General features: G+C 54.8%; 1 protein-coding gene across 10 annotated transcripts in view; it reads right to left on the bottom strand.

Annotated features, from left to right (window-relative positions):
* Nucleotides 1-634: 634 nt before the first annotated feature.
* The window catches only part of ARAP1 (ArfGAP with RhoGAP domain, ankyrin repeat and PH domain 1), a 227,884-nt gene continuing 200,813 nt past the window's right edge, over nucleotides 635-27,705 (bottom strand). For 8 of the 10 annotated variants that reach the window (XM_075125781.1, XM_048838572.2, XM_048838582.2 and 5 more), the window contains 11 exons: nucleotides 27,624-27,692; nucleotides 26,902-27,019; nucleotides 23,516-23,629; nucleotides 22,794-22,936; nucleotides 21,477-21,509; nucleotides 17,815-17,897; nucleotides 13,861-13,911; nucleotides 12,263-12,326; nucleotides 11,288-11,443; nucleotides 6,569-6,607; nucleotides 635-5,698 (listed from right to left, as the gene is read on the bottom strand). In XM_075125781.1, coding sequence (XP_074981882.1) covers nucleotides 6,590-6,607; nucleotides 11,288-11,443; nucleotides 12,263-12,326; nucleotides 13,861-13,911; nucleotides 17,815-17,897; nucleotides 21,477-21,509; nucleotides 22,794-22,936; nucleotides 23,516-23,629; nucleotides 26,902-27,019; nucleotides 27,624-27,692 — 849 coding nt within the window. In that variant the 3' untranslated portion in view covers nucleotides 635-5,698; nucleotides 6,569-6,589. The remainder of the gene's footprint in view (nucleotides 5,699-6,568; nucleotides 6,608-11,287; nucleotides 11,444-12,262; nucleotides 12,327-13,860; nucleotides 13,912-17,814; nucleotides 17,898-21,476; nucleotides 21,510-22,793; nucleotides 22,937-23,515; nucleotides 23,630-26,901; nucleotides 27,020-27,623; nucleotides 27,693-27,705) is intronic. The other 2 variants (XM_075125793.1, XM_075125792.1) reach the window with 2 other exon arrangements.

The following is a 27,705-nucleotide window of genomic DNA, read 5'->3' as shown; positions in this document are numbered from 1 at the left end:
TTGCCTTCCCTCTTCTGTGGCACACAGTGCTCACGCTGTTCCCGACACATCGCCCATTCCAGCCTGCCTTCCCGCCCGCTAATGGAAGAAGAATAGCTGAGTGACACTAATGGGGCCGGGTGCCTAGAACACATGCAGGAGAGCTCTTCCATTAGCAGCGGAAGCTACCATCGTGGGCGTCTTCATTTAAGGGTTGACGGCTGCCTCTTAAAAATAGCTCTGGCTTTTAAAGAACAAAAATAGCTCTTCTCCTCCAAGGTCAGGAATCTCACCGACCTGGTGATGCTGTTAACTCTGCATGTGCCAAGGTGCAGGGCACAACTGGGGGCAATGCCATGAGGTCATCTCCCGTGGACATCTACTTACATAGTTCTCACTCGCCTAATCTCTGAGACCACCCCCGCCGTTAACGTGTTTGGAGTGACCGGTCCATAGCAGGGCAGGGACTTAAACCCCCGTCACCTGAATCCTACTTCAGTGCCCTACCCATGCGACCAAGTGACATACAGGATGTAGGTCGTGAAAGGGACACAGAAAGCCACGGCAGACAGAACAGCACATCTGATTAGTGCAAAGCGTGACCATCCCCATGGAAATCTGGGCCAATCACACACAAGTCACCACAGGAGAAGAATCCTAAAACTGGTGCCTTTATTCTCTGGTTGTAGCTGCCAGTCACGGTAGGGCGGGACACACACATGCCCAGCCCGGCCTATTATCTATTTGGTAGCCCCAGGGTCCGCAGTCTCCACGGCCCTGCACATTCTGTGAGCCCCTTCTAGGAAGAGGCTAGTAGTCTGTGCTCAGGGCTATGGGCTGCAAGGCTCCTGAGTGCTAATTCTGACTCTGCCCCAACTCCTCCTGTACCTCCGTCCCACCTGCCCTGACTGGAATGACTGACCTGCCTCAGCGGGTCTGTCGGCCTGTGGGAATGGACGTCCCCTTCTAGATTCACACCTTCCAAGGCCAGAAGGGACCAATGTGATCATCCAGTCTGACCTTATATAACACAGGCCAGAGACCTGCCCCACAATCATCCCTAGATCAGAGCTTTCAGACAGCCAGTCAGTTTTGATTTAAAAATGATCAGTGATGCAGAATCCACCATGACCCTTGGTAATTTGTTCCAGTGGCTAATTACTTTCACAGCTAAACATATATGCCTCATTTCCAGTCTGAATTTGTCTAGCTTCAACTTCCAGCCATTGGATCGTGTTAGACCTTCCTCTGCCAGATTGAGCCCGTTATTAAATATTTGTTCCCCATGTGGATACTTACAGACTGTGATCATGTCTAGCAGGGGGTAAGCTGAAGAAAGAAGGGGAGAGTGTCATTCTCTGCCCCCTGGTTCTCCCAGAAGGTGGGGTGTATGGGGGCTCTTTAGAGAGAGGAGAGTGGGCAGTCAGCAAATGAGACTCGTTAGGGCTCCTCAGAGTGTGATGGGTTAAAGACAAGGGCCTGAAAACAACATGACAGGGTCCAGCATTGCCATGCAGGCACTAGGGACCAGGCACATGCTAACGGGAGGACAGACAGATTCACCCCAGGAGTAGAGACAGACCCAACAGTAGCCTAGCCAGGAATTTTCCAACAGGACATTTTTCCATGCTGCTTTGTCAAAAGCAAAACGTTTTGCAGAAACACACTGATCTCAACATTTCAGGAAAACCAACCAAAACCCAATGAACAGCTGCTCCAAGTCTCCCTTGGGAACAACTTTCCATTTCTTTATTTTATCTTAGATAACGTCGTAGCAAATTGAAAAAGTTCAAGTCGGAACAAAATGTTTCAAATTGACCTAAAACAATTCCCCTCCCTCCGCGCCCTGAAATTTCACATTGTGGGAAACGTCCGTGTTTTTTGGTTTCGTTCCATTTAGGAACAGAAAAGGAAAAAAAAAAAGACCTACAGAATGGAAAATCTGGTTCCTGACCATCTCGCTTCAATAGTTGGATTTTTCCCATCCATAACGCATACGACACAGAGTGTAAAACCCCAAGCAGCACGGAGGGGCCCCAATTTCAGTCCATTTTATGCCCACAAGGCATAAACAGGGGTCTCAGTCTTTCACCAAGCAGAGCAGTGAGCTGCTTCCAGGGTCTTGGATCTCCAGCCAGAATAGCTTTCGACTCTGGTGCCTGTTTCTGTGCGGCCTGAGTGGGGCTCTTTAACCCGCTCTCTCTCTCACCCCTGGGGGACTCAGTTACTCCTAGCATTCATTCCCTGTTAATCATCTGCTATTCGTGTTGGCTTTGCTGAGCCAGCTGCACACAGACAGCGTCTGCTTCAGAAGCACGTTTCAAGGAGCGGTTTGGGGAATGGGAACCAACCTGACAACTGGTTCGAAAATCTCCAGCTAGCCAACAAACTAGATTCACTGGACACCTCAGCATCATTAATGAATAACTGCTCCGTGCCCTGGTATGGTACCTTAGACCTCCGCATGGTTGCAGCTGTTTCCTACACTCCTATGGCCAAATCCTGAGAGGTGGCGAGACCCATGGAGCACCTGTGTCCTGTCTCGTGGACATTACACCACAGGTGTAAGTTAGAGCAGCTCCTCAGCTGCTCCAATTAATGCCAGAGCCAAGTGGCATAGATCAGGAAGCCAGAAGTGGCTGCCTGACAGCCTCCATCATCTCCCTCTGTTCGAGAAGGCTGATTGGAGAAGCTCCTATTGCTCTTGGGGTGGAAGGTGAGGAGGTCTGTGATGGTCCTTAGTTCCTGGGGGAGTTGACTCCACAGTCTGGGACCAGCCCCTGACAAAGTTCTGTCTCCTGCACAGATGATGGTGGAAAGTTCGACTGTACCAGAGGAGCAGAGAGCTCCACACCAGTCCCACTCCTGGCGCTGCAGGGCTATTTTAGATACCCTGGGCAGAGGCCATTGACTACTCTGAAAATAAGGACCTTGTACCTGGATTCAGTGATCTGTGGGAAGCGGAGGGCAGGTCCGATGTGCTCGCGGGAGCCCACGTTGCTAAGGAGATATGCTGCAATGTTCTGTATTAGTTGAAGTTCCCTAAACCTTGAAGGCTTCATGCCCAGGTGTGTCATATTGCTATAATCCAGAGGACAGGCGAGGAAGGCCTGAAAAACTGAGGCCAGGTCACCCTCCACCAGGATAGGATGGAATTCCCTAGCGAATTGGACATGCTGTTTCTGAGCAGCCAGTCATCTTGGTCTCTCGGCTTCTTTATGCAAAGAAACTAGGTTCCAGCACTGGCCATAGCTTGCCTGGTACTTTCCCCAAGAGTAGGGGTGTTAACACCAGGCTCCTGGGCCTATTTCTACTTGGATCACTCCAGCTGGCCTCCTTAAATTCCCCTGTAGCTTCAGCAGGATACAGCATTCATCTTCACTTCCTGTCCTGACGTGGTGTGCAATGCTGATGTTAACCAGCAGCTGTGTCCAGTCCCGACGCTGGCTACGTTTGAGTGTGTGAGGGGGAGTGAAACGTGATCTGAACCCCCCCATCTAACCCTATACAATGCGGCTCTCCTAATGCTTAGAGATCCTTGGGCAAAAGAGGCTAAGGAAGTGCAAAACGTTTATTATCCCTATGGCCCCCTTTCCTTGGCCCAGGTTAACAGAATAAATGGGCGTGCTTAATTCTAACTTCAGTTTTCCAAGGCATTGCATCCAACCTGTTCTTTAGAGTGTGAGCCCTGATAGAAAGAGCAACATTACCCTTTCCTCCTTTGTAAAGTGCTCTGCCTTCCTCAGCTGAAAGGTGCTATATATAGATAGAACATTACTATTCTATTCCATACCAAAAAGATGCGTATGTTAAGGTTACGTGGTTACAGACTGCTGCATAACCTTAACTCTTCCCTCTGGGTATGGGTTACAGTACACTCTTTAATTACAGGATCACACACTGGTTTCCCGCAGCACCTGCCTCATTCAGGGCACAAGCTGCCTGGCATGAAGTAAACAAGACAGCTGTTCACTGTGTGGTCCCTGCCTCATTCACCAGACAAGGTATGGGGCAGAGGTTTTGCAGAGAAAATGACATGTGATCACATCATTAAACACTATACCATAATGCACGTGTTCAAGGGGCAGAGTTAAGGTTGCCTGGATACCCTTACTTTTGACATTTCCTGACTTTTGGGTGCTTGACCATGCAGATGTAATGTTCTTTTAACCTTTTTGGGGTCTAGAATCTCCGAGGCTTTTAAAGAAAAGGGAGACTATTAAACAGAAGAATTCTCCCATGTAGCTAGTCACCTGGAGAATGCTCTGGCTTTGCCTGATACGTGCATTAGCGACTGATCGCTCGGCTCTCTGAGCACCCACTTTTGAACACTGAGGGAGTCAGAAACTGGCCTCTTTCTCTCTGTCCCAACTTAGAGTCCCGATGAAGAGGGCCGCTGCTCCTCCGTCTTGGCCTGGGGCCCTAAAATAATGGGCTCATGCTCCTCCATCTTCACCTCTAGCGGAAGCAACTGCCCCTCCCCCACTCTCCCATCTTGACCTGCAGCCCCAAGACCGCGGGTCTTTGCCCCTTTATCTCAGCAGCCCAGGGGTAGCAGGTCATCCCCAGCATTAGCCTGCTGCATTCAGGCTGCCAGCCCTTCCCTTTGCCCTGCAGCACGGGGACACCATCACATGGACTTCCCCAGGCGTTTAATATTAACAATAACCAAGGAGGCCGTTGACCAGGACAGCACTGGCCCCTTTCCCTGCCCAGGACAAACGGCCCCACTCCAAGCTCAACTTCAGGCTGGCCCAGAGTCCCGTCCCCCCACACGCGCCCCAGTCTCTTGCTGCTTCCACCAGGGCCCCTCAAGCCACACGTCCCAGCCGTGACTCCACTCAGCCATCTCCACATGCCCACGGCTGGGCGCTGGACTCTCCCCGCTCTAACGCTCTGCTGGTGAAGCTTTCACCCGAAAGGCCCATGTGGCCATGGGATCGGGCAGCCTGGGAGAAGGAGAGAAGCGGCGTGTGGCTCTGAGGGGCCAGCAGCAGCGACGGGAGCCTTCCATCCGCTTCCCCCGTGGGTCGCCTTCAGCCCTTCTCCAACGTAGTGATACAGAACGGCTGGGGTTAGCCCGCCGCTCCTCCTTGGGAGGGTTTAATGCTTCCACCAGCAGAAGCACCCTTGCGGGAAGGTCTCTGCCTGGCCTGGCTGGGTGGTCCTTGCTGCCTTTCCGTGGCTTGCGGTTTCAAATAGAGAGAAAGAATTTTAAAGAAAGCAAGAGTGCCCCCAGTCCCTAACCCCTCCCGGAGCAGCAGCTGGTACCAGAGAGGGGCCATCCCAGCCTGCGCCCTTCCAGTTTTAATTCAGAACCCAAGAAGAAGCAAGAAGCAGCTGGTGATGGGGGAGAAAGACACTCCCAGGTGAAGCGATGGGTCCAGAAAGCTTCCTCTGCCCAATCTCTGGGGTTCGGCTGGTCACGGCACGGACAGCCATCGAGAAGAGTGATGAGATAGTGTCTGCTTGAATAATTAATCCTTTAGAAGCCGCTCTTTGCCAATGGATTCATTTTCCTTAAATCAAACACGGTTGCTTATTGTTTTGCGGCTGCTGTCGGCTTTGCCGTAGAAGGAGATGATTGGATCAAGGGGCTGGCACACATTCTGAGAGCCCCCCGGTCTCCGCGCAGACCCCGCTGGATGAGCAGGGACAACGCAACATGACTTGTGCGCACCTGGGCTCTCAGGCTGGCTCCCCCCTCTCGCAAACGGACCTGGGGACAAAAAGAGAGAGACACTAGGCTGACTCCCAGGGAGAGAGACCGCTGGCCAGCCGAACGGCTCCTCCAGGGCCTTTCCCTGCCTCTCTGGCTCCTGCTATCCCTCCCCACTCACATCTCACACTCTCTGGGCTGCTTTCTCCACCCTGCATGGCCCAGAGCAGTGCTTTGCGGCCCGTCCATTGGAGATGGGCCCGCTATGTCGTTAAGGGGGGTGGCACGGTTTTGGGGGTTCAGGAGGGGACTGGGAGTCTAGGTCAGCTCCTGGGTCCTCCTCATGGCTCTGACTCTGCTTCACTTGAGTGATTTTGAGCAAGCCACGGAGGCCGAACTGTGGGTGGCCCCGAGACCCTCCCTACGTCCCTGAATAGACTCGGCCAGGTTTTCAGAAGTGCTGAGGGCCAGCGGCTGTCACTGCCAGCCCGGCAGGAGATGTAGTCTCCATACCTGTGCACAGCGCAGGTGCCGGCTTGCACAGTGCAGCTCTCTGACCTGCCAGTCGGCTCACAGATCAGGCAGTACCGGGACATGCCTTTTAGATCCAGCCCTCCTGGTTTGAACCCCATGGAGAGCCGGGCCAGGGGCAGCCGGGATCGAGATGGAAACGGTAGACTCTGTTACACAGGTCCCAGCTTGTCATGCGACCTCCTGATCCAAGCAGCGGCCGCTTGAGGGGAGATGGAGCGGGCCAGGTTGTGGGATCCGCTGTGAGCTGTAGCTCTGCAGGGAAGACGAAGACGGCTCTAGGCTAATTCTGGCCACCAAGCTGCCATCGGGTCCCGGGAGCTGGGGGAAGATCTCCCCGGCACACACCATGCCACAGAGCACTGCAAACAAGCAGGAATGCTTGAAGCACTGAATTACCTGATGTGTTAGGCCTCCGGCTCATACGTTTCGAAGCAGCTGGAGAGAGAGAAAATAAGGAGGAAGGGGTTAGTTTTCCTTCTCCGACATGTACCGTCGGTGGCGCTGAGTAGCTGGAAGGGCTGCACCCCTCGGCTCGGAACGATTGTGGGTAATTAGATGAAGGTGACAGGGCTGCTCCATGGGGAACAAAGGGTTAACTCTGGCTCAGTTTCCCCTCCCGCTGTGCAGCCCTATCGATTAGCTACCTGGGCCTGGGAGAGGGCGAAGGGACGACCTTCACTTTGTAACTACCCTATGAAGCCGAGAGTGGCCGCTATCTGGGTCTCTTCAAGCATCTTTCACTCCAGGATGCCAGACACCACAGGGTGCGGGACAGGAGCCATCCCGCTCTGCAGGGGCAGGAGCTGAGGTTAAACGACTTGCCTGAGACGGGAGCTCAGCGGTGGACCCGGGAGAACTCAGCTGCTGAGACCAGCAGGCCAGTCGCAACCGTCTCCACCACCACGGCCTACTGAGCACCACCGCATCAGCCAGCGTGACCACCGATGATGCTGTTGCACCAGGCCTTGTGCAGTGAAATTGCCTGATCTGGCTGAATCCTGCAAACCCACGAACCTCAGGGGCAGGCCTGCCGGCACCTCTGTCTCTTTTAGAGGCACCCGGCACATCACATGCTCATAGAAACACACTGGCAGGAGCTGGGAGTTGGTCCCTTAGCCAGGCTGTTCCCGCCCCCACCCAACCCGCATTACCTCACGCTGTTCACGCCCCACCTCGGGGATGGTGCAGGCATAAACCTCACCAGGGTGCTTCCTTAGAACCAAGAGCCACTGTATCGTAGTCCTGTCTGTCTGGGGACATGTCAATTTCTACAGCATCCACCCTCCCCAGGAGTAACAAGCACTGTGCGGCAAACCCCAAGTGCTTGGGGAGATGCCCCATCCTCCTGCAGAAAACAGGGTACTTGGGAAGCCGATGATAAGACCTCATGTCCCCAAGGCCCTGGCTTGTAAAAGACACACACTATTTGCCTTGGGCAAAACAGTGAATTGCTATAACCCAGGCCTGAGTCACAGGGAATCATTATTAGCAGTTTCCCGCTCACGCGTTACAACAGCCTCACACTCAAACTGCCTTTTCCTTACTCCACAGTCTGAGCGGGAATACTGGAAACTCAAACTGTGCTGCTTTGGGATTGGTCCAAAAAAAAAAAAAATCACGTGATATTGATTGGAGGAGAACCTAAGTGCATCTCGCACAAAGACTTCCAAGTGTGACTTTAAAAATCCCTTCCTGCGAGCATTGTGAGCCCATCCAACGTTTCAGCCCAGACTGCCACAGTGTCTGAGCACCCTACAACTCCCCTACACGGGAACTATTATCTCTGTTTAGCCAGATGGGGAGCAAGAGCCCGGAGAGATGCAGTGACTTGACCAAGGTCAGTCTGTGGCAAAGCGGGACTTGAACCCCAGATCTCTGTCCAGCACCTTTACCGCACGACCGTCCTGCCTCACTCGCACGCCTGAGGGGAGTGACCACAAGATGTGCCACAAACACATCCCTGGGAAAACGGCCTGTATTATCCAGCCAGCTGCACAAGTAACAACCCCAGCAGCGGCAGCTGCCGGAAAACGTAGCAGCCTTTGCATCAGAGGAGCAAAGGGCCACTAGGTTTAATAGCCTGGCAAACGCTTGGAGCCATGGTACAAACATCAGCCAAGCAGAGATGTCCCATTTCTGCGGAACCAGACCCGCTGCCAAGGCACAAAAGCCGCAGAGGAAGGGGGAAGGCTCCGCCTCTAATCCTGACCCCTCGGATCTGCTGGGGGATGAAGAGTCTCGCCCCAGCAACCGATTCGAATATGCCCGAGCAGCTTCGGATGGGGAGGCAGGGGCTTGCATCGGAAAGGGATTTTGAGCTGTAACTGGGGCTCACTGAATCGGTGACGGTGCATCATGCCCCGAGAGACAGCCCGTCCCACCAAGGGGCCAGGTTAGGATCAGCCCTTGCTCAGGGAAGCAAAATCACACTGAGAGGGGCAGGAAGGAGGCAGGGCCGCAGCCCGGCTCTGCCTGTCCCAGCACAGCACACCTGTCTAACCAGGCGCTCCTGAGCCCCCGCTCGCAGCCAGAGGGATGTGCTCAGGTACAGCGCCCCGGCGCTCTGGCTGATCTCCGAACCATCCCAGAAACAGGAGGGGAGAGAATTGCCGGCACATCACCAGTTACTCTTCAAAGACTCAACACTCTTCCTTGGGACTCACCAGCTTTCCCACCCGCCGCCCCATCAGGCCCCCCTTTCACGATGCCTTTTGTTCCCGGCTTTCAGAGCAAGGGGGTTGGAGACCGAATCATTTCTCCGTCTGCCAGCTCAGGCCCTTCCTTGCTCAATGCACCGGGTGCGCAGAGTGAATGCACAATGGGCCCCTTGACAGCTCGGCCACGAGGAGTCCGAACATCCTCGGGGAGTGAGCAATAGCTCTAGGCAAATGGTTAATGGTTCAATGTATTCAGCACCTCAAAGCCTTGCTACGCTGCGGAGAGATTTCTTGAGCATGCTGGCGGGGGTTATACAAGGGAGCCCCATCCTTTTAGGAATTATACCGCACCCACAGGCAGTTTCGCTTAGTGGTTAGAGCACGGGAATCCGAGTCATGCGTTTTATTCCTGCCATGGATTTGCTGTGCCCCGTCCCCCCGGGGAAAGTCACCTAAACTCTCCAGGCCCCAGTTTCCCCATCTGTCAAATAGGGCTAATGATGCTGGCCCACCTCCCTGGGTTTGGTGAGGGTGAATTCACTGATGTGCACAAGGGCAGAAGGTTATTAATTTGGGGATCTCCTGAGAAGATGCAGCTCCCAGGGGCTTCCCTGCGATGCTGCATGCTGACAGCGGTGTTTCAGATGCCATCGGCAGACCGTTGGGCAGCGTTTCCTGACTGGGGGATCTGGGCTGTCTAAGCCCCGCACAGCCCTTGCGCTCCCCACCCTTGAGGCTGGCGGCGGCCTGGCCAGGACTCGCACCGAATGCTGCTCTCGCACCCTCTGCCCCATCCCTGGCGTGCGGGGCTGAGCCAGCTGCCTCGGTGCAGCACCCGCTGTCTGCAGTTCGGCCTGCGGACACATCCTGAGGGACAGAGACGGGAAATGGCTGCCAGCTGCAGGGTTAGCCCCAAACTCTCGAACCGAGCAAGAGCAGAAGAGGGGAAGCAAACACGAAGCAGAGTCCGACCGGGCCCCAGGGTGGTGGGCATTTCTCCCCGTCCCCTCTGCCAAGCAAAAAGCCAGACGCATCCCATTGTAAAGAGCCACGCTGGAGATCCCGTTCCACCATAGCTGTCATTATAAACCTGAGGGAAGGCAGGGCCCGGGGTGCTATGCGCTGCATGGCCTGGATCTCCCCGGCAAAGGGCGCTTGTACTAACAGACCTTTAACCATGGACATCGTGAATTCAGTGCTAGGAAGTGTTGGTCCCTTCCTGACCCACAGCGGAAATACAGCCCATGCAGTGGTGGGGCAAGCTTCCTGCCCGGACACCTGGCCAATATGCCATGACACTGCCCTGAACTGACCTCTCTAGAGAGGCCCGTTCAGTCCCTGGCTTCTCTGCAGAGAGGCCTGCTAGTGGCCCCTTGTGAAGATGGTGTTTGTGTAGGAATGCTTGTCTGCTAGCCATTGGGCTGAGACCCACCGTTCATGTCATGGCCCCCACCCATTAGAGTCGTGGTTTTTTGCCACACAGACACTGGTCCATTAGGAACTGGCGTGAGACCCGCCAAGCTCATTTAACACCAAGCCACTGAGCAGTAACGAGGTTCAGTCCCTACCAACCTGGGCTTGTAGCTGGAAAGCATCCAACGGCCAATTGCCCAGTCCCCAAGCCATGGAGGAGGAGCTGGCCAGGATGAACACTGCTACCTGCCAGTGGCTTCCCTCTGGCCACCAGCCGCGTTCCTTAGACCCAGCTGTCCTGCTTTCAGGGCCCAGAAGAAAAGCTTCTGGTCAGGTTTATAACAGCAATAAGGACCCCCAGGATCAGTCCATTGGCAATCAGATAAAGACCAGCTCTTTGCTAACTGCCCACACCCAGCTAGTCCTTATCTGAGTCGCTGACTGCTGGTTCGGGCCTTGTTGCTCAAGCGAATCCGAGAGGTTTCCACGTTTGTGGAAGAAACAGTAGACGAATCACAGTCTGCAGTAGCCTCTCCAGCAGTCCCCCGTGCTGCCATTGCGTGTTGACAGAGTCCAGACCGAGGAGAGGGAAAGGACAGGGACAGGGAGCAGATTTGTAACGGAGAAGGAATTTCAAAGCAGCGACCCCAATTACCAAGAGAAATCATCTGCCGAGCTGCATCCCCTGTCGCTGCATCACGCCTGCAGGTACCTCCCTGCCGACCGTTGGACAATGGGCCCCTAGGCCTGCTGGGGACAGTTACCCAACACGGGCAAAGAATGAACCCTGCCCTCCTGGCTTTGGTTGCTCTGAGTCAATGACTAGGACAGAGGCTGGGAAAGGATTGCGAGCCAGGCTAACAGCAGAAAATGCTCTGTGTTCGCCAACCCCACCCAGCTCTCGCCTACTGATCTCACTCTGGAGGAAACCCCCGGGTGTGGGGATCCTGCGCCCGTCCCACCCGCTCGGCAGGCTTGATGCTACGAGCCAGTGGGATGCCACTCCCTGCATCGTGAAACCCAGCACCGATTGGTTGTCACTCACAGTTAGCGGATCAGCAGCAAAAGCAGCCACACTGTTCCTCATCTCATTCTCATTGCCCCGCAGAGGGATGAGCGAGATGTTACCCAACCTGGAGTCCTGCTGCGTCCGCGACGCCCGCACCTTGGAGGATTCGGAGGGCCACACGTTCCCGCCGTTCTGGGGAGGGAGAGCAGACACATGGCGAGTGAGCAGGGAAGCGGCCAGCGCTGCTGGAACAAGCCTGGGATCTCAGCGTGCCAGTGAACGGGGCCTCACTGAGTGCTCTCTAATTCAGACGCAGAGCAGCACCAGCGGCCCTCAATGCTGTCTGGCCAATGCGTCTCAACTCAGTCCGGAGAGCAACCAGAGCCCACTGCAATGCTGCACCAGCTGGACTAAGAGCCACCAAAGCATTTCACATACGGCTCTGGAGAGAGACCAGAGACTGCAGTACTGAGCGGGGCCGGGAGCTAGTGGCCAAAGGCTTTACAGCCCTTTCAAGGGGATCTTTGAGCCAGCCGGTCAGCAGATCAATGACCGATGCTGCCCCTCTCCGACACACCTGCTCAGCTACCTACCTGCCATACTTATCTGGCCCCCATCACTATCGTTACTGTGTTTATTCTCTCCCAACCCTCTGTCCCCATTGTACAGATGGGGGAACAGAGCCCTGGAAAGGCTGTGAGTTGCCCAGGGTCACCCAGGATCTTGGTGGTGGGGTAGGAATCGAACCCTGCTCTCCCACACCTCAAGCTAGTCTTCTAGCCATCAGACCATCCTTCCTCTTGGGCTGGCTGGGGGAGATGGTGACCTGGCTGTGTGGGCTGTGAAATGTGACTGTCTTGTCAGGCCGGCAGACCCCCACGCCAGGCCCCCCATGTGGCAGGGGGTGTATCCGAGCCATGCGGAAAGGCCCCTCTCTGCCCCCATCCCCTCTCCCCCCGCCCTGAAGGATGGCAACGCATGCTGAGGGGCCGCCCGCTGCTCAGGTGGTACCTGTACGTGGAGGAAGGTTGCGAACCACTCGCGCAGCTCCATCTGGGTATCGCAGCACAGGTACCTGGGGAGGAGATCAAAGGGGCGGTCAGGGTGGGCGAGTCCGGCCGGAGGTGACGTGAGCAGCGAGACGAGCCCCCTCCCCGGCCTGCCTGCGTCCAGTGTAGGGAATGCAAGCCACCCGCGGCAGAAATCCCACAGCAGATGTGAAACACGACCGGCCCTACAGGCCGGCTCGCTTGCTCACAATCAGAGCAGCCTCAGTGGCTGTTATTCCAGGCCACAGCCGGATGGCTCCTGCCCAGCACAGGGCACAGGGGCTGCTGGCTGCCCTGGGTCCAGCCCTGGCACTTGCGACCAGTGGGGTTGGATCTGCTGGTGTAGCCAGAGACAGGGCCGTCTCTAGAGAGAGCTGTGACCCTGCAGTGCTCCCTGCTTATGTATCAGTGGCATGTTCCCCCGGGAGGCTGCACTCAGGTTTCCTTTCAAGCATGGGTTTGTTTGCAGCTGGGAGAGATTGATTCCGGCTCATGAATCTGATTTGTTTGAATCTGACGGATCAGATTGGTTTGAGTCACGAATCTGATTTGGCCTTTGTGCCAGGTTGAAAACCAGGATCTTTAGGTATTCAAAATCAGGCCCCAACGTTACTGGGCTTTCAGCATCTCTCAGGATGTGGTCCTGGCTGCCAGGCTGTGGGCGTACATGGGTATCACTGTGATTAAGAAATACAGCTGTGTGTCGAGTGATCTATTCCTGACATCATCATTCATGATCAGAGAACATCTGGAGCGTCGGATGATGAAAGCTGCTTCTGAGCTCTAGATAATTAGACAGAGACAGCAGCTAGGCTGGCAGAGCCAGAGGGAGGGAATCTAGGTCAGGGGTTCTCAAACTGGGGGTTGGGACCCCTCGGGGGGTCACGAGGTTATTACATTGGAGGGCTGCGAGCTGTCAGCCTGCACCCCAAACCTCACTTTGCCTCCAGCATTTATAATGGTGTTAAATACACAAAAAGTGTTTTTAATTTATAAGGGGGGGGGGGGGGTCGCACTCAGAGGCTTGCTGTGTGAAAGGGGTCACCGGCACAAAAGTTTGAGAACCACTGGTCTAGAGGGACAGATGGTTGAAGAAATGGACAGTGGCTCCTTTAAATAAAATGCTGGGGAAGGAGGTGAGAGAGAGCCCCCTCCTCTCTCTGGGATGGACTCAGCATTGCTGGTCTGTATGTCATAGACCCCTATCCATAGAGATTCTCATTTAGCTCAAGTGACGGGGGCCCACAGATGGGGGTTTTAAGTAGCTACAGTCTGGCACGGCAATGAATTTGTTTCAATAATAACTGTACAAGGCCATGCAGACAGATCCTGGCCAGGGACATTTCTGTGCAGAAACGACTCCTCCTCCCCAAGTCTCCTGCGGCGGGGAAGTCCCGGAACCCCTTTGGTGCGCGAGCATGGTTCTGTTTCTGAATGGAGCTCCACCTCGCTCCCTGTCTGCCTGAACGCCAGCGGATCGGGGTCTGGGCCTGGCTAAGCTTAACAAACAGCTCTCCTCCAGCCAAACCCCCCGGGCCCCGGCCCGCCACTGCTCCTTACCACTGTTGCTTTTCATGCTTCTCATTTTCATAGAACACCGTGAATCCCCAGCTGCCAGGGAGAGAAGAGAACAGAACGCTGAATTCCAAGCTTTCCTCTCCCAAACGGCTCCCCACCCGTTAGGTTAGTAAGTTTTCCAACAGAGCACACCTGGTATCCCAGCAACCACAAGCCTCTCTGCATTATGGTGGCAAACTGTTGTGATTTGTCACCACCGCCAGGCACTTTCCTCCATGATCTTTGCTTTTGGAGAGGCCAGGTGGCACTTGAGTCTATTGCTGGCATCCTCCGGCAATGAGAGGAACTCTCAGAAAGGTCGGAAAGCTGCCACGTGCCATAAAACCATCCTCTCTCATGGTTTTGTGGTGCATTTGAACCCAGTGGATCCCCAAGTTTGCCTGCTGATTAAATGCAGCCACATCTGGGGTGGGGGATATTTAATAGCACAATGCAACGTTACACAGCAGGGTAGCCCGGTAAAACAAAAGACATTAGCCCTGATTCTTCCCAGTTTTACGCCAGTGTCCAACCCACAAGTTGCCCCCAGGCACAGCCAGTGAGACAGCGATGTCCAAATCAACATCACGACCTACTGGGCATGAGTGGTGCTCTGGCAAAGATGCCAGCTCCATGGCCCTCCACGTGGCACCAGCCACCCACAGGAGCAGGAGGCAGGACTGTCTCTAGAGAGAGCCATGACCCTGCAGTGCTCCCTGCTTATGTATCAGTGGCATGTATCCCTGGGAGGATGCACTCAGGTTTCCTTTCAAGTGTGGGTTTGTTTGCAGCAGGGAGAAACTGATTCTGGCTCATGAATCTGATCTGCTTGAATCTGATAGATCGGATCGGATTGAGTAACGAATCTGATTTGGCCTTTGTGCCAGCTTGAAAACCAGGATCTTTAGGCATTAACAATACTGGGCTCTCAGCATCTCTCAGGATCGGGCCCATTTTTAATAAGGCAGGTCCAATCCAAACCCCACCCCCACAAGGCAAGAGCCTAGCCGTGCCAGAATCTAAACAATGGGGCTAGCTGGATGTGAACCACAGCCCTGGCCCCTCCAGTCTCCAGCCCACTCCCTGCCTCCTCTTACCCGACCAAATTGCTCCCAAATCAGACCCAGTCTTGGGGCTGAGCCCCCCGCAGCAGGCCTGCCTGACCTGTGACGTCTAACCCCAGTGTGATGTGCTGAATAAAGCACTCTGGAATAGCACAGTGACACATTGCCATGCTGTGCTCGGGGCATTCCCCTCCTGGTGCTTTGCGTTCCCCAGCCCTGGCAGACAGCCCCAGCGTGGTCTATTTCACAGCTCCTATGTTTTCCCTTTCCACCCTATGGAATAAAAATCTGGAAGAACGTCTGCACCTGCAGACCTCCTGCAGACCTGCCAGCCAGATCAGTACTTGGAAGGGAGAGCAGGGGTGCCTTAGCCAGATTCCAACCTGGAGTGTAACGCTGCTCTCTCCAACTTGTTACCGCACCACCGCCCGGCAAGCCTACCCGACTCCTAAACTTTAAGGGCAGAAGGAACCATCATGATCATCTAGTCTGACCGCCTGCACTTTGCAGGCCACCGAACCTCGCCCACCCCCTCCTGGAATAGACCCCGAACCTCTGGCTGAGTCACTGACAACCTCAAATCATGGTTTAAAGCCTTCGAGTTCCAGAGACTCCACCATTTACACTAGTTTAACCCTGCAAGTGACCCGTGCCCCAGGCTGCCGAGGAAGGCGAAACCCCACCAGGCTCTCTGCCAGTCTGATGGGGCCAGGGGGAATTCCTTCCTGATCCCAACTATGGCGATCAGTTAGCATGTGGGCAAGACCCACCAGCCAGACCCCAGGTGCCTGGGGAAAGAATTCTCTGAAGTAACTCAGAGGCCGTCCCATCTCCGACACTCTGCCTGAGTAGGTTGACTGGATCTGTCTCCAAACCGCACCGAGGAAACATCTGTGCCTGCTCGTGCTTCATGCCCTCCTGGCACCAAGTGCCAGGCTCTGCTGCTGCCCGTGGAGGGCGAGAAACCCAGGTGGGGGAGCCTGTTCCCCACTCTGGTTCCACAGCCCAGCGGGGCTATCGGCTGGCAGCTCCGCCGAGCTATCAGCATGTGCGTGCACCTGGCCTGGATCATGAACTCACCGATACCTGCTCCTCTTGCAGTGAGAGGAAGACCCTGGCGCACGTCTACATCGGGGGAGTCAGGCTGCAGCTGCTCCAGAACCTCTTACTGAGGCTCCGGCTGCACTTTCCCCCCACTTTCTGATCCAGGCACACCCTACCCCTGGCCTCCTTGTCAACCTCCTCCTGGCACTGGCCAAGATGGCTGTCGTCCATCCCAGCAGGAGGAAGCTGGACGTGGGAGTGGGGGGGTTCCTCTGCGACCAGGGGTTCCTATTTATGGTGCCGTCTCTGACCATGCCCCAGGGCAGAGTGCCTCTGGATGGTGCCCACTGACTCCTTTGCGGAGCGGAGGGCGCTGTCAGGGGTTCTCGGCTTGGTTTCCCCCTTTTGGATCTCAGATTTTAAACTTTAACCTTCACTCCTGCCCCTGTTTTTTCATTTGTGGTCCCCAGTATTTACTTGTGGCTGGCAGTCAGTGACTCCTTCCCCTTGCCTGAGGGGGCGAGTTTCGAGCTTTGGGCGAGAGAAGGCCCGCATCTCCCAGCAACCCCACGCTCAGCCCTCTCCACTCAGAGCGGGGCACAGGGACCGTTAGGCTGGCATGGAATCAGGGCAGAAGGCGTTGAAGGGGCAGGCCAGCACTCTTCCTCCCTAGAAGTGCTAATCCCTTGGCAGGCTGGGGCTCTGGGGATGCCAGGGGAGGGATGGAGAGGAGCCCTGTGTGCCCCAGACACAGCCTGAGGCTCGGGAGGAAGAGGACTGTGGCTCGCTAGGCTGCTCTGACATCTGGTGGCAAGAAGCCAGAGAACAGGAGAAGCCCCAGAGATTGGGACGGTGTGCGGCTCCTTTGCTGACACCTGCAGCACTGACAAAGCACCCAGGCTTTGTTCCCGGCTTTCATCCGCCCGCAGGAACAGCAGAGAGAAGCAAACCTCAGAGCTTAACGCACAACAGCAAGACAGCTGAGTCTTGTGCAGCCCGGGGCAAAGGCGCCTCCACGGGGTTTTACGCACCTCTGCTGGCCACCTCCCGGCACACAGCTCTGCTCCATGGGCAAGGTGCCGCAGCTAACACCGGGTTCACAGCAGGGAAACCACAGCACTGTTGTGCAGGCAGCTGATGGCTCCTCGCGCTGCAGCTTGGCTTTAGCATGACAGTGATGTGGGTCAGTAGAGACCGAGTGGACTGCGTTGGGGGCTGGGACTCAGCTCTCCCGGTTCTGCCACAGCACAGCCTTGGGCAATTCCACGTTCCGTCTTTGTGCCTCAGTTTCCCCTTCTGTGAAATGGGGGCAGTGCTATTGGCCTAGGATGACCGTCACCTCCATAAAAGTCAGCAGCTGCTTATCAGGAACTGCCATGGACCCTGGATCCTCACCGGGGCTCCTAGGCACGACTGCAGTACAGTAATAAATAACTGGAATGGATCCTGATGGAAGATCCGATAGCGGCACTCCATTCCAACTGTTTATTACTGTACTGAGGTTGTGCTGAGAGGCCCCATGCAGGATCCTCATTGCGCCAAGTACAGTGCGCAGAGCATGAATGAAGGAAGCCTTGCAATCTCACACTCAGCTGTACCATCACCCCTATTTCACAAATGGGGAAACTGAGGCAAAGAGTGGAGAAGTGACTCCCCTGAGGTCCCCCAGCTCTTTGCTGGCAGATCCGGGAGTTGAATCCAGAGCTCCCAGCTCCCCATCCCTCTGCTCTATCTACTAGACCTTGTTGATTGCGTTGCCATGGTGGCCCCATGGCTTCCTGCTGGCAGGGCTGACTGAGCCCAGGACCCACGAGAAGTGCCGCTGTTCAGACTCCAATCCATTGCTCACCAGGACGGAGGGCGCAATTTCTTCTTAATTCCCAGGTAAACTTTCAGATTCTTGACTGGCCACTCTTTCTCCGGTCTGTGGCTCTGGGGAGACAGAAGGACAAGAGGGAGTCAGAGAGAGAAACAACCCAACATCGACAGTGAACCCACTGCCACGGTGCAGACGCATACAATCTGGATCAGCCTTCCAGTTCTGATTGCTGGGGACAGTCCATTCTGGTGACTTCAGCTCCAGTGAGCAGAACTCTGAATGATGCCAAAGCAACACACAAAAACAGGAAGGGTTTTCTTCCCTCAACAACAGAAATACCCTTCTGGGACAGACAGACATGAATATAACGCCTTCTTAGAGACCAGCCTGCAATAGAGCACCAAGGGCAAGCAGATGGTGCAGTGCTGTTCTCCTGACTCACCCAGCAACCAGACCAGGTGGGTCCTATCAGTTCCAGCCTCAGGGTTTCAAAGGATTAAGTAAAGAGGAGGAGGAGGGGGTGACATAGAAGTTCTTGCTCGGAAAAGAACAGGAGGCAGCTCCTTATGTTTTGTGGTTCTGAAGTGTAAAGGTGAATGCCAGGAAGGAATGGGAGCGTGCGGTGTGTGTCTTGAGCGGAGAGTAGGGTTGGAGCTCTGCCACTCACAGACCTTGCTGAGACAAATCCTGTCCTCAGATGTGCATGTGCAAACCCTACTGCTGGTTGGGGAGGAGGCCTGACCCGCATTAGGGTCTTGTTCACACTGCCCCCCCAAGCCATCGTATGTGCACTCCTGCTCTGCCGGGGCCCCATGGAGCTGGGATTGGGGCTGGTATCCCAGTGCAGTTAGGAGCTGGGATCCCACGAGCACAGACACAGACCTGTATTTAATGCTGGGGCTGTGTGCATACAAACAGAACGGGCCCAGCTGCGCCTGCTCCCCGCAGCCTGTCTGTGACATCCCAACAAGCCCTACAGACCGAGACGGCCAACAGCCAGCGAGGCCGTGGCGGCAGATGGAGCCGTACTCCACAAAGATCCCGCTTCCACGTGAACGTCTCTAAGGACGCAGGCTGAAGGACAGCTGGGCGGAGGACGCAGGTTAGAGCCGCACAATGCGGGTTTTCCAGGCGGTGTCAGGGCCCCTTTGAGAGGAAGGAGCAGGGGTGAGAGGCATGGGTGGAACAGAGACATGACCTTGGCTGCTGGAGAACGGCCCCAGCCACACCCCAAAATCCAAACGCAATTCACAAACTCAGCCTCCCTCTGCCAGCCGGCCCCACTCGCCTGCTCCTCGCTCCATGCTAATGGAGTTACTGCCTTCACCACCAGGCCAGCCCTCCTGTACATCTGGCCCTGGTTCATTCCACAAACACCCACCAACAAGCCTGGATCGAGACCTAGACATCCTGGCCTGGAATGGCTCAAACCGAAATTCCAGACCTGCCTATGCAGAAGGCGGGGCCGCGTTCTAGGTGTGGAATTGTATGTTACAGGCGTGTTACCTACGAAAGAGCCACTTTCATGTCAGCTCATGCCGCGAGCCACAGGAGTTCAGCGATACAACGTATGCTACCTGTGTCGCATGCACATACACCCGACGTCTGCTTTGTTCCACCTCGCACTCCGGGGAAGGTTGGGTTCGGATCTGAATTTTGTCACTGGCCCCCTCCTTCTAATGGCCCAAACCAAACTCCCAGACCTGATCTTTGGGCTCTCAAACCATCCAGCACTTGGCAGCTTGGGCCCATGGTTCCTATTTACTAGGGCTGGTTCTGAGTTACGCTGGGGCACAATTCAGTCTCCAGGCTGCTCCTGCTTAGGCCCCATATGAATATGGCTGATTATATTCATATGTACAAGACTCAAAGGGAGCAGTTTACAGTCAAGTCGCAGGCACGTTGCACACACAGAAAAGGCGAATTGTAATTACAAAACCATCGATCTCACACTGAGCCACTTACAAAAGCGCCCTGGGTCATGGTGTGGAGTTGGCAATGCTGATTACACGCAGGAAAGATCAGCATTGAACCATCAGGCAGCAGTGCCTGCGAGCGTCCAATCAAGGGAGAGGAATTGCTTGGGCTGATGTTTGTGTGTGTAAGTAGGAGTGATGGGACAGAACCGTCCTCTGAATGCCAGAACCCCCCGCTCATTGGTAAGGTCTGCTCGACTGCAGAATAGCTCCCCCAAGGGAAGAGGGGGGAAGCCCCATCAAACACGACATTGACACGGGACTGGACAAAGCCCCGAAGGACACATTGGGAGGGAACATTCCTGCGCTAGACAGGAGATGCACTGAATGACCTACTAGTAGACTTGTTTCACCCATCATTTCTATGGTTCTACAGTTATCCATGGTCCCTCAGGGCCTCCCGCCCCGGGACAGGCAAGCGGTGAAAAACTGTCTAACTCCCATTCATCATCCTTTCACGCCCTCCTGCCTGGGAACGTCTGCTACCACAGAAGGGCACTGCAGCCCGATGAACTCCTCAGAGGGACTATTAGACCTCCCTCGTTAACCTTGGGAACAATGCCTTTTTCCTGATGGCCAAATGAGCGCTGGGGGTGGATTACAAAAGCGTTTTCAGGCCCAGAAAGCTCAAGAATTCTTGAGGGGAACAGGCACTTTAATATTTCAACCACCCCTGCACATATGAGGGGTCCAAAATTGTGCCCACAGTGGCAGCAGCTTCACTGGAGGTTGTACCCCCTAGATCACCGGCTGGTGACAATCTGGTCAAAGCCTCCTCTTTCAATATTCCACATCACCCCTCACCCAGAAAGAAAGGAAGGATGGTGCAGTGTTAGGGCCCTGACCTGGGACTTGGGAGACAGGGTTCAATACACAAACTTCCTGTGTGACCTTGGGCAAGTCATTTAGCCTCCGTGCCTCAGTTTCCCCCCTGTACAAGGAGGGTAACAGCCCTGCCCTGCCTCCCAGGGGTGTTGCGAGGTGCTCAGATACTGTGGTAACAGAGATACAGGGGACTTTCGGCAAACTTGGGAAAGGGCCATTGGTAACAGGGTCAGGCCAAAGCCTGCCCCAGGGTAGATGCCTGGACCAGCATCAGAGCCCTGACTTTGCCTCTGATCCTTGGAAGCTTAGGCATGATTTCATTTTGGCAATAAGACACCCTGCTTTCACAGGTGCTGTTGCTTCTGGGATTTTCACGGAGCCCACTGTCTTTGCCCGTTCCCTAAGGTTGCTGGTGTAACTTCCCTCGCCATGGCAACACACGCCTGACCTCTCTCATTACAGCCGCTAGTTACAGTGCATGTCAGGTGTCTTTGGGAACACAGCTCTCAGGGTGGAGGGATGTGCACGGGTGTGGGTGTGTCCACACACACAGCAGTCAAGACATTTCCATCGCTTACAAGAGACCACTGAACTCAGTGTGGGCTGGATCAGCCCCTAAAAAACCACTGTGGTACTCCACAGGAAGATCTATTGTTTTGTATCATTGTTACACAATACTGCTTTTCCCATGATTTCCCTTGGTGATGGTGTGAATCCATTTTTTTCGGATAAGGAAAACCATGTGCTCATGTGTCCCACACAAACACACCCTTGAATGTGTTTAGCAGCTGGATTTGGGTTTGACCCAGGGCAACCTTGTAAGGCAAGAGAGCAAATCAAAGCTCACAGATCATCCCGCTCAGCTGTAACACAACACACTTCTCTACTCACGTTTTCCATGGCAGGCATCCGCTGCTTCAAGGTCTGTTTAATAAAGGATCGGGGTTAAACCAGACACAGAGGATCACCCACAGACTGGGGAGAGGTGTGTGTGTTTTGGAGGGGGGCAAGTGCCACCCTCTGGGTAACCCCCTGTTCTACCCCAGCTCTGCCACAAAACAGGAGGCTTGTAAAGCCAATGGGGATCTGCATCTCACTTCCCAGGGAGCAGGGCCCGGAAGCTGCAAGGATCTGTGCAGTGGGGCACAGGGACTTGGGCACTTGGCCACAAAGGGTGTGATCTCTGCTGCGATAAATGGGACTTGAGAATGAGAAGTAAATAAGGCTCCAATGTGTTATAATGAATCTGACAACACTGGCCCTTTCCGCTTGAGCCAAAGGAGACTCCCCATTAGCTGCTAGCTGTAGAGGACCCATGACACACAGTGAAGCAGCTCCGATTCCATCCAGCAGAGGGAAGTGGTGCACACACAGACTAGGCAGTTTGCTGCATAGGAACATAGGACTGGTAAGGACCTCCTGGGTCACTGAGTCCTGTCCCGGCTATCACAGGCAACTCTGTCATAAATTTAACAAGCTCCATCTTAAAACCAGCTGGGTTGTTGGCCCCACTGCTCCTGCTGGGCGGCTGTTCCAAAACCTCCCTCCTCGGATGGTCAGAAACTGTCTTCTCACTTCCAGACTACATTTACTCAAGCCCAGTTCATCCCCATTTGTTCCTGTGCCAACATTATCCTTTAATTTCAAAAGCTCTTCTCCCTCCCTGGTGTATTTATAGAGCAATCCAATCCCCGCTCAGCCTGCACTTAGGCTAAATCAGGCAAGCCCTTCCAGTCGCCTCCCCTAAGACAGGCCCTCCACCCCGTGATCATCCTCACAGCTCTTCTCTGCACCTGTTCCCCTTTAAATTCCTCTCTCTTGACCATGGGTGACGAGAACTGCAGGTGGGATTCCAGATGAGGTCTCACCATTGTCTTGCACACAGGCATTGATACATCCCTGTCGCTTCTGGAAATACCTCGCCTGCGAACACTGGAAACGAAACCAGCTGAAATGCCTGCAGTCAAGTGCTACTGACCACAGCGTCGCCCCGAGGAAGAGCCCCCCCCACCCACCCCCAGCGAGATCTTACAGCTACTGGTAAGGAGAGGCAAAGAGTCAATGCCAGAGGGGAAGTGGAGCCAGAAAACAGGATGCTCGCTCAGGTCGGCTTCAGTCAGCAGGGGTGCTGCAGGCCAGGAGGCATGGGAAAGGATGGTGTGCTGGGACGGGAGGTGGGAGAGGATTGTGGCAGCCCAGGGAGCTCACCCGCACTTCCTTGTAGAGCCTCAGGCAGCTGTGGTTCAGGATGAAGTATCGGTCGTGGAAGCCCGTGCTCAGCCCGAGCCCCAGAAGGTTCCTCTCCTCCCGGAACTTCATCATGCCGTGCTTGCTGTCGCCCACCCTGCTGGCTGGGGAGAGCAAAAGGGAGGAGGGCACAGAGCTGTTAGAGCCGGAGCGTGAGGGGTTAAACACACGGCTGCAGAGGGACACGGGCTGCAGCCCATGCAGCACCAGCCGGAGGGTAATTCCCATCCCACCTCTAGCTGGCAGACAACGCACAGGGCCATAGGGCGAGACGAGGGATCCCAGAACCAGCCCCACTGGTCCCGTAATTGGCAAATGACGGTTTCCACTGGGAGCGGTGGCCTCAAGGAAAGGCAGGGACACACACACACACACACACACACTCTCTCTGGGGCTCTGCAGGCCTCCCTTTGAGGGTTTCTAACCCTGCTCCCTTGTGTCCCAGGCTCTCTGCAAAGGAGTCTCCTCTTTCTTTGAGGACCATCTGGGCGCAGGATTCTACTCCCGCAATTCCAGGGCTCCATGTCTGGAGGATATCGAGGGCTACCCTGATGAACACTGCACCAGCCAGCTCTCTCGCGCTCTCTTTTGGACAATGAAGACAAGGGAGTGCAAGAACCCTGAGCGGCCCGGATCCTTTCTACACTGAGGTACATCTCCGACATACCCCTGCAGTCACCTACCTAGATAGATGAGCATATTCTCCATGGACAGCTGCTTCTTCACCACCAGGAAGCTGTCCGTTCCCAGGTCGTGCAAGATAGGCAGGACTTTCTCAGAGTAGTGCAAAGGCCGCTCTGCACGGGGGAGGAGGAACAGGTGTATTAATGCCCCCATCCGGCTTACCCCCTCCCCTGCGACCCTGCTGACGGTGACCAAAGCTGCGTGTTTTAACTCAACTCTTTCTGAGCCTACTAACCGCCGCTTGGGGGAGGATTATCATTTTACATGTAGAGAGCCTCTTCAAGTGCTTTACAAACTATACCCAAGCATCTCTTCCCCCACCACCAGAATGCAGCCACCTCTGGGGTGGAATGTGGGCGGCTGTTCGACAGCCTATAGCAACACTACCCAGCTGCTTAGGAGAGGAAGTGAACGATATCACCAAGGCATCACGCATCTTCTCTGGCAAAGAGCGCCTGGGGGCTTTTAATGACCGCAGAGCTCAGTCCCTCAGCTTTATGGCTCATCATCAGCATAGCACCCCCTAGAACAACGATGGGTAACTGCTTCAATGCAGATTCAGAGGAAACGCATCCGTACCACATCAGGCAGTGCTGAATTGTTTGTTACAGGTCTCCCATACACGCACTGCCTAGCTTGTGCGATCTGACAGAATCACATATCAGCCACAGAAAAAAATATAGCCAGCGGACCAGAAAATACTAAGGAGTAGGCCACACCATTATACTACTGATGGGAAATCAATAGTAAGCATAGTGCAGGGTGAATTAACTAGCCTGATCAATTAACAAACAGCTTTTTGAACAGGACAGTCAGCATTCACCTTCCTAATGAGTTCTCCTGTTCTGTTGTGGAGAGCCCAGCTTTCTGACAGAGCTGCTTGGCACTGTGCTGCCACTTGGAGAGGGGACGGGGAAGGCAGATGAGGAGAAAAGAGGTACTTGCAGACCATAGCCAGTGCAGCTTCTGGGTGCTGTTGCCATCAGAGGGGAACAGGTTTAATGATTCTCCCGTTTTTGTCAGGAGCTTGGAGGTCAACGGATGAAAGGCCATGGATCAGAGCTGGGCGTCAGCAAAGGTCTGTCTTTGCCGCAGAGCTCACTCGGGATGGGCACCTGGGTCAGCCTTGCCCGGGAGTGAGAAGCCCCTCTGCAAAGCCTCACCCATGTTATTCTGTCTTCCCTGGTGTGTCTCCAGGGGGAATGATCCCAGCTTCTTCGTGCCGCAGATGCTGAGCCACACTATGGTTCTCTCCCAGGGAATTGTGGGAGGACTTGTCTGTCCTGGGCACATAGGGGGAATTGTGGGAAGGCGTTGGAGGACTATCAGCACTGCAGTGATTTAGTCTGTGTCCTCTGTAAAGTGGGTAGGTTACCAGCCCAAGTGAAAGACTCAGCTGGGTTTTAACCTATACCCCAAGGTGCACCCACTAGCCTGGGCTGAAAGCACCACTAAGCTCAGGTGAGACGGCTGTGTGTGTAGACAGGAGGGGGTCAGGGTCAAACCCCGAGTTAGAGCCCAACTTGGCTCTAGTGAAGACGTGCCCAAAGAAGGCTAGATGATCATAATGATCCCTTCTGGCCTTCAAATCTGTACAAGCTAGTTCCCCATCATGGCCCCGATCCTGCCCCTGCTGAACTCACTGATTGTGTTGCCAGTGACTTCACTGGAAGCAAGACTGAGCCTTTAAAGGAGAAAAAACAGCATATGTCAGCACCGGCCACAGTGTGAGGTGAGCTCTCCCCATGCGCCGTGGGGAGGCAAAGGGGAGGTGTTACTGCAGACGGATCGGACTTTAATGACACATGGCCCAGTCTAATGGGTGCAGGTGGTTTCCCCTTCCTGAAGGCAGCTCAGCCATCTGGAGGTTGGGAAACGCTGCTGTTGATCGTTTGCCGGCTGCTGGCAATGAGCTCGTGTAAGGCCTTTACTGCCACTGGGATTTTCACAGCATGGCCGGGCAAAATCCAGAGCAGTCCTGGGTAGCTGCAGAGCACCCACCCATTCCACTGACTTCCCAGGTGCTCAGCTCTTTGCAGGATTCAGCCAACTACTTAGTATTAACGTGGGGCTTTTCATCGGATCTCAAAGCACTTTCCAAAGGTGAGTCGCTATAACCCTCCCTGTTTAAAGGAAACCGAGGGAAAGGCCTAACTTCAAAGTGGCTAGTGATTTTGGGTGCCACAAAGCTGGGGAATCCAGCTGGACACCTAGGGCCAGATAGTCAAAGGTATCGAGGGGCTTCAAAATGTCGAGAGGCACCTTTAAAGATCTGGCCCCCAGCACCTGGTTTTCAGAAAGGCCGAGCACACAGAGCCCGACTGAAGTCCAAGTCGGGGCTCAGCACCTCTGCAAATTCAAGCCCCAAATGTGAGGATGGGCACCTAGAAACCAACCCATCTAAACTCAGTGGCTGCTCTGGAAATCACAGAAATGGAGGGCGGGAAGAGACCTCAAGGTCATTTAGTCCAGCCGCCTGCACTGAGGCAGGACCAAGTCAACCTAAACCGGCCCTGACAGGCGTTTGTCCAGCCTGTTCTTAAAACCCACCGGTGATGGAGATTCCACAACCTCCCTTAAAAGTTCCACAACCTCCCTACTATAGAGCTTAATGCCCCTGAGAGTGAGAAAGGTTTTCCTACTATCTGACCTAAATCTCCCTGGCTGTGGCTCAAGCCCATTGCTTCTGTATTACCTTCAGCGGGCATGGAGAACAACTGATCCCTGTTCTCTTTAGAACAGCCCTTCATGTATTTGAAGACTTGTCAGGTCCCCCCTCGGTCTTCTTTTCTCAATGCTAAACACGCCCACGTTTTTAACCTTTCCTCACAGCTCAGGTTTTCTCAACCTTTGATCATTTTTGTTGCTCTCCTCTGGGCTCTTTCCAATTTGTCCATATCCATCCTAAAGTGCGGCCCCCAGAACTGGACACAGTTCTCCAGCTGAGGCCTCACCAGTGCCGAGTCGAGCAGGACATTGACCTTCCACGTCTTATGTACAACACCCCTGTTAATACAACCTGGAATGACGTTACCCTTTTTCACCACTGCATCACATGGTTGACTCACGTTCAATGTGTGATCTACTCTGATCCCCAGGTCCTTCTCAGCAGTACGGCCGCCTGGCCAAGTTATTCCCCGCTTTGTAGTGATGCATTTGATTTTTCCTTCCTAAACTAAGTGCTTTGCGCTTGCCTTTATGTTCGATCTAAGTGACCTGCGAGGTCACAAGGTCAGAGCCAAGACTCTCCCGACGCCCTGCTCTAGTCTGCTCGCCGGGGCCGTGACAGGCTGTCCATCCAGCTCTCGGACCCACAGCCCCACCCGCTCTACACGTGGCTGGTTACCATTCTGGGAATAAGCCTCTCTCCCGCCCAGACACCGACCTGCTTCCTCCCTCTCATTCACTTCGAAGCAGCTCCAGTACTCCTTCTCCTTCATAACAATTTTCCTCCGGTCCAAGATCTCGAAGGTCAGCTCTTCCGCCGTCATGGTGGCTGGGATCTGAGGCGAGGAAGAAAGAAGCCTCTCTCATGTCTGCGTCATGGCAGGTGATGTCTCCAGATCCCCCCGCCCCTCAGTGCAGGCCCGAGCATCCAGTGGGGTACCAGCCCTTCTGACCAGGAGCCACGGACCTTTGCGTTCATTCTCTGGCTAGCGGGCAGCCCTCAGAAGTGGTTTGCCAGGGCTGCGCCTTCTGTCAGGGCAGTCAGAGGAAGGCTCTAGCTCTGCTGTTGAAGAGACCAGATTGGAAATCCTATCTGTACTTCCCCACACTGGCATGTGCCCAGCTTCCCTAGCAGGCTCCTCCGGCTTAGACTCCCCTCATCCCCCGTGCCAAGAGTCACATGCGCCCGGGGGTAGAGGTGGAAGCCCCACGCACCCGCCTACCAGGGCAAGCCCAGCGCTGGGGCTCAGAGGGCAGTCAGGATGCAATCGGCTGCCCCATCTCGTGCTGGCTGTCTGGAGCGATGGCGAGCGGCACTGTGAAGCCCCAGCCCTTTGGATCAGAGTGAAGGGAGCATCGTATGCCACCACCCGGCTTCCCCTTCCTCGGGGTGCACAGCCAGGGCCTCTTCCCTTCCCACCGCCCCTGCCCTTGCCTCACCTTGATGTGCTGCTCTGCTTCCGTCTTCTTCTCCTCCAGATACACCGTGCAGATGAAGTCCCCGGCTTGCTGGAAGGAAACA

The sequence above is a fragment of the Caretta caretta genome, chromosome 1 (genome assembly GCF_965140235.1).
Source record: "Caretta caretta isolate rCarCar2 chromosome 1, rCarCar1.hap1, whole genome shotgun sequence".
Taxonomy (NCBI): Eukaryota; Metazoa; Chordata; order Testudines; family Cheloniidae; genus Caretta; species Caretta caretta.
Note: the sequence above shows the minus strand (reverse complement) of the source record. Positions and strands in the feature narration are given on the sequence as shown.